Below are 15,036 nucleotides of genomic sequence, written 5' to 3'. Positions count from 1 at the left end.
TCTAGTACTGGGTTGGATTTTGGCTTCAGAACTGCCTCAATACTTTGTGGCATATATTCAACAAGGTACTGGAAACATTCCTCAGAGGGTTTTGGTCCAGACTGACATGATGGCATCGCATAGATGCTGCAGATTTGTCAGCTGATGTAAATCTGCTGATCCACCACAACCCAAAGATGCTCTATCACAGAGGTCACCATTTAGCGGACCAGGGTCCGGATCCGGACCCGGACGCACCTGCTGGCTTATGGGGACCTAACTTGATTTGAAACATTTATAAATTACTGCATGTTGTCTGACGACAGTGTCTAAATGTCACTTCTCCTGTTAACATGGTAAAGCCCTCCGGCATCACGTGATACAAATTAGCCAATGAGCTTCTGTCAGTCTGGGTTGCTGCAGCTGCTACTTTTAGACACAGAAGGCAAATCTGTGGCAAGCCGGGCGATGAGAAAGAAGGAGAAGACGATGAGAAAAAGAGAGCAGAGAAAGTGTTGACTGCTGGAATAAGCACGGCGAACTAGTGAAAGAAAAGTGAAATGGCGTGTTTAAAGATGACCCTGCACATTTTTGAGTATGTTCGCCTCAACCTGCTACTGTGAAGCAGGATTCTCCACCATGAAAATAATCAAAAATAAATATTGATCCAGGCTCACAAATTAGCACCTTGATATGTGCTTGAGAACGGCTTTATTGCCATTCAAACCCAGGTTTAAAGCCTTGCAGGGCAGCCTAAAGCCCACTGCTCTCATTAAGCCATGAAAAAAAAAGCAAACGGTCAGTTCAGGTGTTTTATAAAAAAAACAGTGAGTGAGGAAATGATCTATATACCAAACTAAAAGATTGTTGTTCTCTACTTAAAAAGAGGAGAGGTGTACCTAATAAAGTGACCTGTGAGTGTATATACAATGGGGGGGGGTGCATTGTTCCACATTCACAGAACTTTTTTTTTTTTTTTTTTAAACTGCTTTTCAGTTGTATTTCTTAAATTTACACTACAGGCTAACTTACACAACTGGCTGTCCTAACTGAGCCACTTGTGTCGGGACATGTTGCTATGGATAAAAGCATCTGCTAAATGCATAACATAAACATAAAAGTAATGAAAACATCTGCCAGAAAGCAAAGATACTGAGAAGTGGTCTGTGGTTGCTACCTGCAGAAGCACTCCTTTATTGAGTGTGTCTTGCTAATTGCCAAAGATTCCCACCTGCTTTCTCCTCCATTTGCACAACAGCATGTGAAATTGATTGTCAATCAGTGTTGCTTCCTGAGGGGACAGTTTGATTTCACAGAAGTTTGATTTGATAGAAATTATATTGTTTTGTTTTCATGTTCCCTTTATTTTTTGGGGCAGTGTATTTCGGCATGTGTTTGTGTTATCTGCTGCAAGGCGTCCCTTAGATTTCTTATTTGTGATGTTGGTATCTGGGGGGTGTAGGCTATATTGCGTCATTTTTTTAAATGTGGTCTAAATGCTATTTTAAAAGTCTTGCTACCTTAATAAGTCTGAAATCATAGCACACTACGTAGTTTCAGATTTTATAAAAACTGCAGTGAAATATCACCTGCAAAACCAAGTTTTGGATTTTAGTATCAACTTTCTGAACCCAGATCAAAGAGATTGAAAAAGCCACTATTTTAGTAAACTTTGCTTTTTGCATGCAGTCAAAACATTTTGAATTACTTTTGTTTTGTTTTTGTTTCACCTGCTTACTTGAATTCGTTCACGAGTCTGCAAATGATTAATGCCCTTTTACCAAAGCCTAGCGTAAATATTAATTATGGTTTCTTGTCATGTAACACTTAAATATAGTTTTTCATAACTTTGGGTAATTTCAATGTTGTAAAATTATGTATTCTTAAAAAGCGGTTATCAAATTTTTGATTTATTTGGTTTTTTGGGGGGGTTATTAGGCATACTTTTTTATTTTGCATTGTATAGCTTTATGTAGGATAGAATGGCCACATAAATTACAGTAATTAATCATAGCAGCTTAACCATTTTTATTTAACTGTAGACATTCTGCTGTTTAATAATGTAGTAAAAACCATGTTTCTCTTAAAGTTTTACTGTACTGATGCACTCCTGTACTTTAGTTTAATATTAATATTAATTTTAACTGTTAATTGAATTAGATGAACCTCTTTTCAATGCTGCCATTAAATTACTTTTATTTAAAGACAAACAATATACAGTGTGTCTCTCTATAGAAAATTCCCTTGTACGCTGAGTAAAGCACAGACACAGCTATCCTGTGTTACAATGTTAGGGCATTGTTCTATTGATGAAGAGGGTGTCTGTTTGCCGAGCAGGCAGCGTATGACTCAGGCTACCAGATGGTCTCTGATGCCTACTTTATCTTTGAGGATGACATCTTATTTGCAGAGAAAAGCGTCGCAGAAGCAAATTAACATTTGGTTTCCATTTATAGATAAAACACTTTTAGACCACAAAGGAGGAACAAAGCTGTAATTAATTAGCCTGGGAGTGCAGCATACGTCACATCCCTTTGTTTACTGTTCTTTGCAAAAGAATTCACTAACTTTTAGCTTTTCATTTGGTCAGGTTTAAACCATAAACCTCTGAGTGTTGCTGAGATTTTATGTAATGGGACAGGTAGTATATTATCATGAAAAGGAGAGGAAACCCACTTTAAAAAAAATCCAGGGTAGTCAGCCGGATTCACTAGCCATCAAAGTGGTAAATAGAGTCCATGTTGGTGTAGTTTCATTTCAATACATACAGTATACAGCCGTCATGAACACTTTGCCATTAGATTTAATATGAAAGAAATTCATCTGGACTCTATGAGTAAACTAAAATCCATCTAAGATGGATAGTCTGCATTGAAGATCTTTGACCTTGCATTTATATATTTATATACAGTAAATATACTTAGTTTGATTTCTTTTTGTGATAAATAAAAGAATAGATAAAAAATATTTTTAATCAAAAGTTATAATAATAAATTAAGTTATAATAATAAATAATCAAAAGTTCTTTGCAAACCAATTATAAAATAGAAGAGAGAGAAGATAAAAAACAGAAATATTGATCATTTGTTTGTTAAAATGTTGCTTTAAACGCATGTCTAACTCGATGATTGATGTTTGTTTTCGTCTTCTTCTTGGTTAATGCCAGCTGGCAAATTACCTTAAGAAGCATTACCGCTAAGGAGTGAAACAGCTTCCACAGGGGTTATAGGTTTGTAGTCATATTTGTGTCTCATACTTGTAAATTAGTGATTTACGCTACAATTTTGCCAAAGTTGTTACTGTATTTGTAACCTTTGTAACGAACTTTGTATTCTAACAAACATATAGAATCTTACATCAAGGAACAAATACAAATCTTAAAATGTATTTGTGTTTATTGACTTAAATTTACAACTTCAGACAGCTATGCATACTTTTTATTGATTTGATAAAGAAATACTTCTTATAATAAATGTAATTACACTACTTATATAGACTATGGAGCGGGTTTTTTTTTACATCTTTCTCTTTAGAAAAGGTCATTTAAAAGCTGCTCTGGAAATCTTATGATGCCGGTTACACTTACTTATCCACCTCCGGCAAAGAGTGGGGTATTTAACAGATACTGTCTTTGCTTGATTACAGTGCTGCATGAACAGGTGACGTGCAGGCTCTGTAGACCCTACCTGAGAAAGAAGATTGTTATTTGCCTTCCAGAGATACACACTGCAGGGGAAGAAGGACTTTGGCGTTGCCTGGTACACACACCGTCAAGTTTTATTTAGGCAATATTCTGAGTGCCTTTTGTTGGCTCTCAGCTAATACAATTTAATGAGTTTTTTTCTTTTTGAAATCTATCCTCCTGGTAGGATTGTTTATACTCTGCACAAACAACAGTTTTCCTTTACACTAAATGAGAATTGCAAAAAGATGCTTTTGTGTCAGCTCTATTGCTTCGGCTTACCGCCACAATAAATCCCCAGTTTTTTTAATATTATAATATGTGACAACCTCGTGTTATTAACCATATCTATGCAGCGAGTGCAGAGATAAGCCCTCTTTAAAATCAGGGCCCAGTAATGAGAGTAATAATCAAGAACATTGTAACCTGTGATAAATCCCTTCCAAGGCTTAGCTAATGAATTTCCTCTGAAGCCAGCTGCTGTCACTCACTCACTCTCCACCCCCACACCCCCCACACACACACACACACACTCAAATATTTGCTGTAGGTTGTTTATCTTCTTCACATTTTGTTCCCTCTCTAACAACTGGTAGAAATCACCTACTAAGTCTGCCAAATTCAGAACTAGAAGTTATTTTTTCATCCCTCCAATTCTTGACTATCTGTATCAGCAAGGAGCCTCTTAAAGCAGTTTTGGACACTACTTAATGTTTGGACCTCTCCAACATCACCTTCTGGCTTCTCTTATTTCATCAATAACACACAGACACCTTTAAAAAAATGTAAAAGGCCATTTTAACTAAACATTTCACCTTCTCACTTAGCTGGGCCTCTCTTAGCCTGAGTTATTGCATCATTTTGAGGTTTGTTGTTCAGCCAGCTTGCTTTGCTCCCTTTTAAACTGAAAATCCTGGTATTTAAGGCTCCTGGTTTTTCATTACCCCGGTATTATGAATCCCGGGGAATTAATCATTCCCATTAGCCCTCACAATCAGCCTGAGAGAAACTGCGCTATACCTGCAGCCCAGTGGATGGCGGTAAAAAGAACATACAACTGGCTCTTGGACTATAAGTAAATCCTGATGCAAATACATAAAAAGTCTATTTGACATTTCATTTTGTTTATCAACCTGCATCTGGACAGCGTTTTACAACGCATGATTTGTTTATAATAACCACTAGAAACTGGTTAACATTGTTAATTTATGGATTATAATAGGCAGTTAAATCTCACATATCTGTATCATAAAAAAAATGTTTTTAGACAAATGTTATTTATCAAAGTTAGGCCACTTGTACAAGAAATTAATATGTTTACGTAATAATCCTAAGGACATCTTTATATGAAGTAGGAGCTGGAGACAGACTCCCAAATAGAAGGATGCCCACAGGCCGACAGGCTTTCAACTTGTGATCTCTCTGTCATGATCTTTTTCAGTGATCTGACCCACATGCAGGAAACCACTCAGAGAAACCAGGGGAAGGTTTAACAGGTTTATTGAAAACAAGTCGAGATGGGTCCAGTGTTGCTCTGAACATTGGTGAACCGGGAGTTTCCAGAAAAGGTGTCCTTCCCAGAATCCAGTCGGTGTGGGTTGTTCCAGAAATTTGTTGGCTCGTTGGAGGGCGGACAGGGTTTACCCAGATTTAGTAGGTTCCTTGAGGAGCGGAGGAGCTGTCTGCCACTTAGATTTCCTGTGGTACTTGAACGGTTCTTGTGGAGATGAATCCCCTCCTCAGTGTGAAGCTCAAACAATCATTTTGGGGGGAGGAGGGTCCAAACTTCCAGTTTGAATCCCCTGCTCAGTATGAAGCTCAAGACAATCCTTCCTGGGGGAGAAGGTCCAAACATCCAGTTTGCAGGAAGACTTCCCAACACTGCCAAACACTCTGGCGTTGAGGTAGTGGCAGTCAGCAGCTTAAGAGTCCTCAGGTAATGAGGCAACCATCTGCAGCTGTGTGAGAGGGCCAACGAGAACCAGGCACCACCTGGTGGTGGAGGGAGAAAACACAAAAACACAACCCACACAAACTGGATTCCTAACACTCTCCTCTTTCAACGCCGTCAGTATAGAACTGTGAAAAAATAGTCCAGTCTAAGTTTAATGTGTATTTCTTGTTCAGAGAAGGAAAAGTTTAAGTGCTTCATCAGATCACTTTTACCACAGGTTCTCTTTAACCTGTGGTAAAAGATAATGTTCCTAATCATTACCTACATTAACCTAAAATGTCAAAACTTTCTTTCAAAAAATAATTTATTTTATATTCTGGTACTTTCAGCTTCTTTCAAATTCCTCACCAATGCTTTATTTTTACTTTCATTCACTGAAAAATTTGTGTGGAAAATGGAACAGTGGAAAATTTGTGAACCCCTGTATCTGGGTTCCCACTTTGACTGCAGCCCAGTTAGCTTAACTAGAATAGCTTCCAGACGAGCCTATCAGTGGGACTCCAAAAAAGCATATATGAAGCTAGAAAATGTCATGATTGGGTTCTCAGGTTCCTAACCCAAGTGCAGAACATGCTCTGAGACAAGGAAAAATTCAACAGTTTATTGAACCAGACACAATTATAAGTGTTCAGATCCAGGATTGGTCAGGACTGGATTTCAGATCTGAGACGTGATTCAGGCTAGCAGCAGAGGTGGGGAACCGGGTTGGGTCCAGAGGATTGAAGTTGGCAGAGGGCTAAGCAACAGCAGGGCTTGACTTCAGACTTGTTAGTGTTCAGACCTTGAGTTTCTCCAAGTTCTCTCTTGAGAGCTGGCAGGCAGGTTCAGACAGTTTGATCTCCAGGATTGCTTCTGAGAGCAGGCAGGCAGGTTTGTGCTATGAAGCTCTTCCAGAGCTCCAGGTTTCAGTCAGGATTCTTCCTAGGAGGCAGAGAAGACAAAAACTGATTAGGTTCAAAGTCAGGTTTCAGGGGAGTCGGAGAATCAGACAGGCTGGTTGGCTCAGGCTTCGCTAACCATAACTGGCTTAACACTCTGGCCCTGGAGAGAAGTCCTGCTGCTGCTTATAAGCTGGTCTCCTGATGACTGATGGATCTCAGGTGTGGTCCTCAGCTCAGCTCTAGGAGACCTAGAGGCGCCCTCTGCTGGAGGAAGGTGGACAGACCTCCAGATCCCAACAGAAAAGCATTCAGAGAACACAGACCTCCGCCCAGCAGCAAATTCTTGCCCCACATTGTGACTTGCTATACCTATTACTTAACCTTGCACATGATCTTGATTGTTACCAAATTTCAACGAACTGTACTCTGACAAGAGGCACAACTTTGGTAACAATTTCCTTAAAATCCTTTTATACGTTTATAAATAAGGCACAGTGTGTGTCTGCAGCCTCTGGTGTTTGTTCTGCTCTCACAAAAGCATTCTGCTTTTCAGTTTGATCTGCTGATCAAGCAGGAAATCAAATGGCTCATCTTTTCAAGGGTTTTATCTTCAGTATAATACATCGGGACTTTTTTGAGTCTAATGGCGAAGCAGAGGTACCCCATAGTCATCCAACCAGCTTTTGGTAGATTTGGCATTAGCTGTGTCTCCATGAACCATCAAATTGCCGAAATTGCAATTACAAAAATACATTTGCTAAATGGAAACACTGCAATTTCAGAAAAAAAAAAAAAAAACTACTGGAAGTAGTGAGAAGATGAGGGCCCCCTCTACAGCAGTGGCTGTAATATGGATATATCTGATGTGTTAACATCTGCTGCTGCATTGTTGTTTTCAGACTTATCGCATGAACAGACTTATTTATAAGCAATTGTGATAGTATTTATTATTAATGGAAATATTGCAAATTTTAATGTTTTATATGTATTTTCAAATTTAAAAGAAGGTCGACATAATTTTATGCACATTCGTAATGGAAAGGGAGATAGTGTTGGCCAAGTCGTCTGGGGAAGTGAAATTAGCATCTCCATAAGGCTTGTTAGCCAAATCAAGTATGGAGCGCTCTAAAGTTTTTAGGTAAATAGATGTGTTGACTGTGGACTTCAGAAAACACTGACTCCTTAGGCCACGTCAACTTCTAGCACATGTGTTGAATGTGTCTGTGTGTATCCGCAGTCCTCCTTCCTCTCAGTCCACTCCTTGTAAAACAATCCTAAATTCAATGAGTGTTGGCTCTCCATCCTCTCACTGATGATGTTGGTTGATGTTGCTTATATACAGTAGCTTATTACAGGCTGATAAATAAGGCTGGCTATGTTCTGGGAACTTCTCCTGAACTTCTGAGATAATTTTTCAAAGGCTTGTTCTTGATAAAATAAAGAATGTGATGGAAAACCCTGACCATTCTCAGACTGTTAAAGACCAGCAGAGTGTCTTTAGAGCTCAACAGAAGTTACTTCCTGCCGACATCTTCAAACATCTACAACAGCTCAATGGAAAAAAAAAAGTTTCGACATTTAATTTTCCTTTAGGATAAATAAAGTATTTTTAATTGAGTTGAGTATAAAAATGTTTACACATTTTTTTCCTTCTGCTCAACTTTCATTGAATATGCTACAGCACTCTCTGAACAACCAGCTTCTTCAGTAAAAACATTGTTCTTCAGTTTACTCCTTATGAAGCTCTTTTAATTATTTATTTTAATTATTTTATTATTTTATTATATTCAAATTTTCCAGTGTATCTTATGAAGAAAGTTTTAGATTTTGCACTGAAATATATTGACTATAGTTATAACATCCTATAACATCCTTAACTTTCAACAATAATTCTCTTCTTTTGTTTTTTCTTTGTTTTTTACAGTTAAAGCTACTATAAACAAGCAGTTAGTATCCTAATTTGGTATTGATGCCATGGTTGTACTTTTTGTTATTCAATCTTAAAAGCTGACGCTAAGCTTCCCCGGGTCATACTGTACCTTATTTTTGATAAAAGTATCCCAACCCCAAGCATTAGCAGGTAGCCACAGACAGTACCAAGCTTCGTATCCCTCCACTTACCCGGCAGGCACTACTTTCATCAGTGTGTCAGGGCTCACACTATTTGGGCTCTAATTTTATCTCAGCCACCAAACTGCTAAATTATTCCTTATTGTTGACTTGTAAACTTATGTTGTTGTTTTTTTGTTTTTTACCAGAAACTGTACTTAAGCAAGAGAAGCAGTAGAAATCGAGCATAATTAATCAAAAATTAATCAAGGCTGAATAAAATTGTTTAGTCTTAAAGCTACTCCAGTGCAGTGTACTTATTTGATGATAATCTCTAATTTAATTTGTGAAAAGAACAAAAAAAGATATAAAGCAATGTTCATATCATGGTGTTTTAAGGAAGTAAAATTAGAAATGACCTAAAATGAATTATATAAAGAAAATACTTAGGTGAAATTAAACATTTATATTTAAATCAATTTCTATCACAAATTTAAGGTTTTGTATCCGATTGAATTGAAGCAGATAATGTATAGTCATAGTCAATAAGTATATGTGATTTAAAAAAAAGTAGCATAACAAATTGGAACAATTTTTAAAGATAATTTCCATTAAGCTTGTATTACTCTGCTAAATAGGATCTTCCTCTCAGCCAATGACTGCTGGAGATCGACACCATTCCAAAGTAAAGACGAAGGATTTCAGGATTAATCTCCCAGATGAATATTGAACAGGAAAGCTGGCAGATCCCTGATGGTTTAGGTGACCCACATGCTTAATTTTAAACTGCTCCAATGTACATTTTGGACTACGTGATTATTTCTTTAACCCAGACACACAGTTTAAGGAGCCTTGATGTTGGGAAATAAATAAAACATAAATATCTAAATGAGAAGTCTTCGTTCAACATTTATCTACAGCACATGTGTAAAGATCCAGTCCTCAAAGTTCGTAGTGCTGCAACTTTTAGCTGTGTCTTTGCTATAGCACACCCGGATGAAATAATTAGTTCATTAGCTTGACTCTGGAGAACTTGACTGAATTCTGCAGAGGTAATTCAGCCATTTTCAAATCAAGTGTGTTGGATCAGGAGCATAATTATATATAATATCACCTGGACTTTAAGATGTTGTCTAAAAGATGCAGGACTCCACCCCACATAAAAAGGATAAAATAAAATAAAATCATTCAATGAATAAACATAGAGCAATATTGATGTCAGTGGATTGTGTTTATGACTTTATTAAAGAGTTTGTAGCAGCAGGGCCGAGCTCAGTTTGTGACAGAGGCATGTGGTAGTGGCACTTCCGGTGGCAGCAGAATATAACTAATAGTGGCACTTTCGATGGCCCTTTCACTGCCATGTGACTACCAAAAAAATGCTATGGCTGTTCCTGCAATGCTGCTGCTGTTTTTGGGCAAACTATTTGTTATAGACGCCTGTAAGTCTATATCTACTTCCAAATATTCATATTTCATTTATATTATTTCTAATAGAAGTTTATGGAACTTTGCCAGGCACCTGCCACACGGTGTCACCAAGCCAGCAGGCCGTCTGCCAAAACTCTATCACTGTTTACGGGCAAACGGTTTGATTTTGGGATTATTTAATACCTGTTCCAGTTTTGCTTTCAATTAATGATGTGCTACATTCATGTCATTTAATAAAGATTTTTTTTAAATGTAATTAAAAAGTTATAAGGTAACTGTTTGTGTGAGTGGTCTTACTAGTGATAAAATAAAACAGATGTGGTGATATAAAAAAAAATCTGGTGAAAAATAAGCTGGCATACCTGTGAAATCAGTGGCCATTTGATGCCATGAAGACGCCATGATAATGCCAGAGGATGCCAGGATGCTACCAAGATGCCAGACTGACTGTAAAAGCTTTCAACATCCCACGGCGGCTGCAGCTTTTTTCCTGGAGGCAATGCCAGTTATTGGCAGACGGGATGTCAGGGTATTTATGAGCTACTGATTGTTAGTAAATAAGTACTTTCAGTTGATGGTGTAATTAGTGCTTTTGGATTAATAAAAAGTGTTAGACGCAAGATATAGTGACTGCATACTTCTAATAGCATGGTATGTATATGACATGCAGAAAGGATGGTAAAGACTTACTGCACAAACAGTTGGTTTAGTGAGTGAGCTGTTACAGAAAAAAATAAATCACTTAAAAACATGCTGGTACTCAGTAGAATTCCCTGGACAAAAAGACGCCACAGGATGCCAGAAGATGCCATAGTAGACAGCAGTGCTGTCTGGCACCCGCTTCACGGCCATGGCAGGCCATAGAAACCAGTGGCAGATGCCGCTGCCACTGCTCCCAGGCCACGACAGGTTATGGAAATTAGCGGCAGGCCGACTGGCACCTCCTTTGGAGCCATGGCAGCAGCAACTGCCACAGCAATTTGCGCCTGCTGTCTCTTTCCCTGAGTTCAACCTTCATTCTTGTATTTATAGAGATTTTGCTCTTCAGCTGAAGGCTTTCCTCGGTTCAGAACTACTGAGGGAGAAGATTGGAGTTCACATGCAGATTAAAGACTTCCCTCACATTCAGGCGCCCTTGCTGCTGTTGTTAGCTTGACACAGAAGGGTGTATATTGTCAACAGGCTCAGTGCTGGGTTGTATGTTTTGGAGATATATAATCTAAGTCATTCTCCTCCATTAAGAGTTGATTTGATATAAAAGGCTCCTTTTAATCCCCTAAAAAACCACAGTTCTTTCTTTCTAAAGTATCAACATATAGTGCTTTAAGAGTTCTCCTGTCACGGAGGTTTAGGTGTTAAGATTTGTGGAGAGGCTTCTTAGTTTCCCCTATAGAAGCCTGGGCATTCCCAGCTCTGTACAGCCTCTATCTGAGGTTTGTACTTGTAGTTTTGCAAAGTTTTTGCTTCTATTCTTAACTTCTAAACTAGTATCCTAACAGAAGAAGCATCTGATGTCCTGTGGATGTATGAGCAGACAAAGGAACAAATAGAAATCCTAAATTCTTTCACCTATGCATCCATTTTTATTATCTTACTCCATAAAAGGTTGTTGAGATGTATTCATGGGTGTTTCTAGCTGCCAGTCCCCCTGTAGAACTGGTTCTGGCCACTGCTTTGGCTCCTGTAGTGACGATTTAGTACAAAATCCATTTCTCATAATGATATGTGCAGCCAGAGAACTTCTAACTGATGGGTTCCTTTTGAAAGTAATTATATTTGTACTTTTACGGTTTTACTTTCAACAATGAAATAAATAAATACAATTTAAATAAAATAACATTTAAGTTTAATTTTAAATTAAATAAAATTTTAAATAAAAAAAAAATGTTAGAACTGTTAATGTACAATTTTTCAAGGCTGCACTTTTAAAAGATGAAATTGTCCAGTGAGCTGTTTCCAAACGAAATGTCTTTTTGTTTTACACTTGTGTAAACAAAATGACAAATAAAATCTGTCTAAAGTCTAAAAACAGTGATTTATAAGTCAAGGTGTTTCACTTAATCCCATATTTGGATAGGATCACTGCTACATTCAGGGGTTTGAAAGATGCAGCTCCAGAGCTAAATGTGGCTCTTTGGCTCATTTTATATATTAAACAATTAACTATTAACTTGTTGTTATTTTTTGTTTTGTATTGTTTTTTACTTTTTCCTATTATTATCTTGTACTGTGCGACCATGGAAGACAAAAAAGGACTTCTACCTTTACTTTGCCAGGGATTTTGTTTATTTTGAAAAGTAAAATGAATGATAATTGCATTTTATCCAATCCATTTTGATCACGAAAAAGAAGAAAATGATGTTTTCACTCCAAATCTTAACCTTTTTATTTTGGTTAGTGTTTTGTTACCAAAATCTGGGAGGATCCTGCTGCTAAAATCCAATCACAGCAGGAATTTCAGGGATCCCTTATCTCTATCCTGTTGTTGGAAAGTGGGAGGGGACAGTCCCACAATCACAGCCACAGCGTGGGCATTTTCCTGCAGAAGTTGCGCCTCAGCTGGAGCTGGACGGCCGCTGCTGAGCTGCAGGAGACAGAATGAAGGCGTTGAGTAAGTGTCAGGATGGATGAGGGAGGTTTGCAGTGGAACAACGCCGCGCCGTTCCGTCTCCGGATTCCGAGACAGTGGCGCATCTGTGCGCGTAACTATCCTCCATCGGGACACCGGCAGAGAAATGAGCGTCTGGGGTTGGCATTCGCTCGATCATCAGCGTCAGAATAAACCGACGGGGGAGTGAAAGGTGCCGTCATGGAGAAACAAACCAGAGTCAAGGAGGACATGAAGGAGGAGAAGCGCAAAGAGAAGAAAACGAAATCTGGGAAGCTTTTCCGAAAGAAATCTCTAAAGTCAGTGGGGAGCTTTATGAACAGAATCAAGAAAACTTTGGGCACTTTCACCCACTTTGGAGACGGAGACGCGCAGGACGCGGAGGACGACGACGGTGGGTTTGGGAATGGCGCACCGTGCACCCTCACCGCCAGCTCGGGGATAATCACCGAGGATGCACCGGCGGCTTGGGATAGAGCGGCCAAACATCCTCCGAGCACATCTTCATCTCTGTGCGCCGGCAGAGAGAAGCTGCTTTACCAGTATGGAGACAAAGTCCCGGGCGTCCTGGGGCTGAAGAACCACGGGAACACCTGTTTCCTGAACGCGGTGGTCCAGTGTCTGAGTAACACCGATCTGCTGGCGGAGTATCTGGGGCTGGAGCGCTACAAGCTGGACCTGAGGCAGAGCAGAGGGAACGGGCTGGGGGCTGAGGACAAGCGGCCCCCCAAAGGAGAGGTCACGGAGCAGCTGGCATCTGTAGTGCGAGCCCTGTGGACTCTGGAGTACACCCCACAGCTGTCAGTGGACTTCAAGGTATACAAACTTAAACATCAGGATAAGGAAAGTCACAGTCATTTAAGGTGCCTTATAAAGCTGAACAGAAACCTTTAACTTAATCCCAAACAGTAACACAGTCTAATGGGATTAGGTGCAAAGCAAAGAGCAAATGATGCGTTCCCTTCAAAGTTTTTCACAGTTGCACATCTGAAAAGTGTGGAGTGCATTTCCATTTAGCCCTTCATGAGCCCCCCCATTCCCCACATTATTTACTAAATCAGCTCTCCACCGGCCTTGCATCTGCACATTAAAATGTTACAATCATTTTCCTTTGCAAAATAGCTAAATAGAACTTATTTAACCCTCAGCATAGCTCTACATGTATGTTTAAGGTTTGTTTTCCTATTGGAAGATGAACCTCTGCCTCAGTATCAACTCTGTCACAGCTTCATCTATCTTCTCATAACATCTAACCATCTAATCAGCTTTTTTTGAGTCTTAAAAAAGGCTTTCACATAAGGTAATATTGACACCACCATCATGTCCCACTTTGATACATGATGATGGTGATGATGGTAACATCTTTTAATGATTTTGTTCAGTATTGGGTTGTGGATCCCATGGGTCTCCTGCCTGCTTCATATTAAAGTTTCCTTCTTTGATTTGTTAGTTTAGGTCAGGCACCGTAACCTGTACATCTTTAGACTTTCCAAAGCAGTTTATTATTATAATAGTAATAATAACAACCAGAAATTATATATATATATATATATATATATATAAAAAAAGAATTAGGATTATTTTACTGTAGAAACCTAAAAAAAGCTGATACTAGCAGTTCTTATTCATCTTTTATATAGAGAGATTTTTTTTCACAACAGAATGACAACATTAAAAACGGGGGAAATTGTTGAACGCTACAAATTACCCTCATTTTTATTTTACTTATATGATGAAAATATGTATATATTTTTTGTATATGATAATAATCATAAAAAATCTTTCTGCTCTGAAGCCTGAAAGGAGAAACATTTTTTTTATCTAATAGAGAGGGTTTTTTAAAGTTTGATCAATTAGATTTTTCTTACAGGGAAAAACATTTTTTTTTGCCTATAAACAAACTTATGCAGGATGAATAGATTGGCTGTATGAATAGGAAAAAATGATCTGTGAGATGTGTTGTCTATAAATACAGCTGTTCTAGATTTTTTCTTCAATTAAACGCTGTATTTTATCTAGAGTTGTCAAAATGAAAAGAGCTGAATCTGCAAGAAAGAAAATGAACCTTCAAAGTGGAAGTCCTGGCCATAGAACTTTCCAGAGGGGGATAATTAGGTGGTAATTAAATGTTGAGGAGAGTTTCAGCAGCCATCATTACCCAAACACCGGCTATAGCATTAATGACCCAGTTCTACCTTAACTACAGATGCTTTCTGCACTGTCACACATAATCATATGTTATTAGGGCAGGATGCTAGAACTCAGCAGGGGGCCACAGACTTGTTTTATTGTCATGAGGCATTTCGGATAATAGCATAGCACCTATTTGCCCGCCACAAGCTCTAACCTGCACGCAGTGCGTTGGCCTGTGACTTCAGAGCTTCCCTACGAGGTGATAATGAGGCTGCTGCTCAGCGTCACAGCAGTCTGGGGCCACAAGTTCAGCAGGTGC

General features: G+C 38.7%; 1 protein-coding gene across 2 annotated transcripts in view; it reads left to right on the top strand.

Annotated features, from left to right (window-relative positions):
• Nucleotides 1-12,535: 12,535 nt before the first annotated feature.
• The window catches only part of usp43 (ubiquitin specific peptidase 43), a 144,217-nt gene continuing 141,716 nt past the window's right edge, over nucleotides 12,536-15,036 (top strand). For both annotated transcript variants that reach the window (XM_015387900.1, XM_015387899.1), the window contains exon 1: nucleotides 12,536-13,400. In XM_015387900.1, the coding sequence (XP_015243386.1) occupies nucleotides 12,786-13,400 (615 nt within the window). In that variant the 5' untranslated portion in view covers nucleotides 12,536-12,785. The remainder of the gene's footprint in view (nucleotides 13,401-15,036) is intronic.

The sequence above is a fragment of the Cyprinodon variegatus genome, unplaced genomic scaffold (genome assembly GCF_000732505.1).
Source record: "Cyprinodon variegatus isolate N-32 unplaced genomic scaffold, C_variegatus-1.0 Scaffold407, whole genome shotgun sequence".
Lineage (NCBI taxonomy): Eukaryota > Metazoa > Chordata > Actinopteri > Cyprinodontiformes > Cyprinodontidae > Cyprinodon > Cyprinodon variegatus.
The sequence above is the reverse complement of the archived record's forward strand: the minus strand, read 5'-3'. Positions and strand labels throughout refer to the sequence as shown.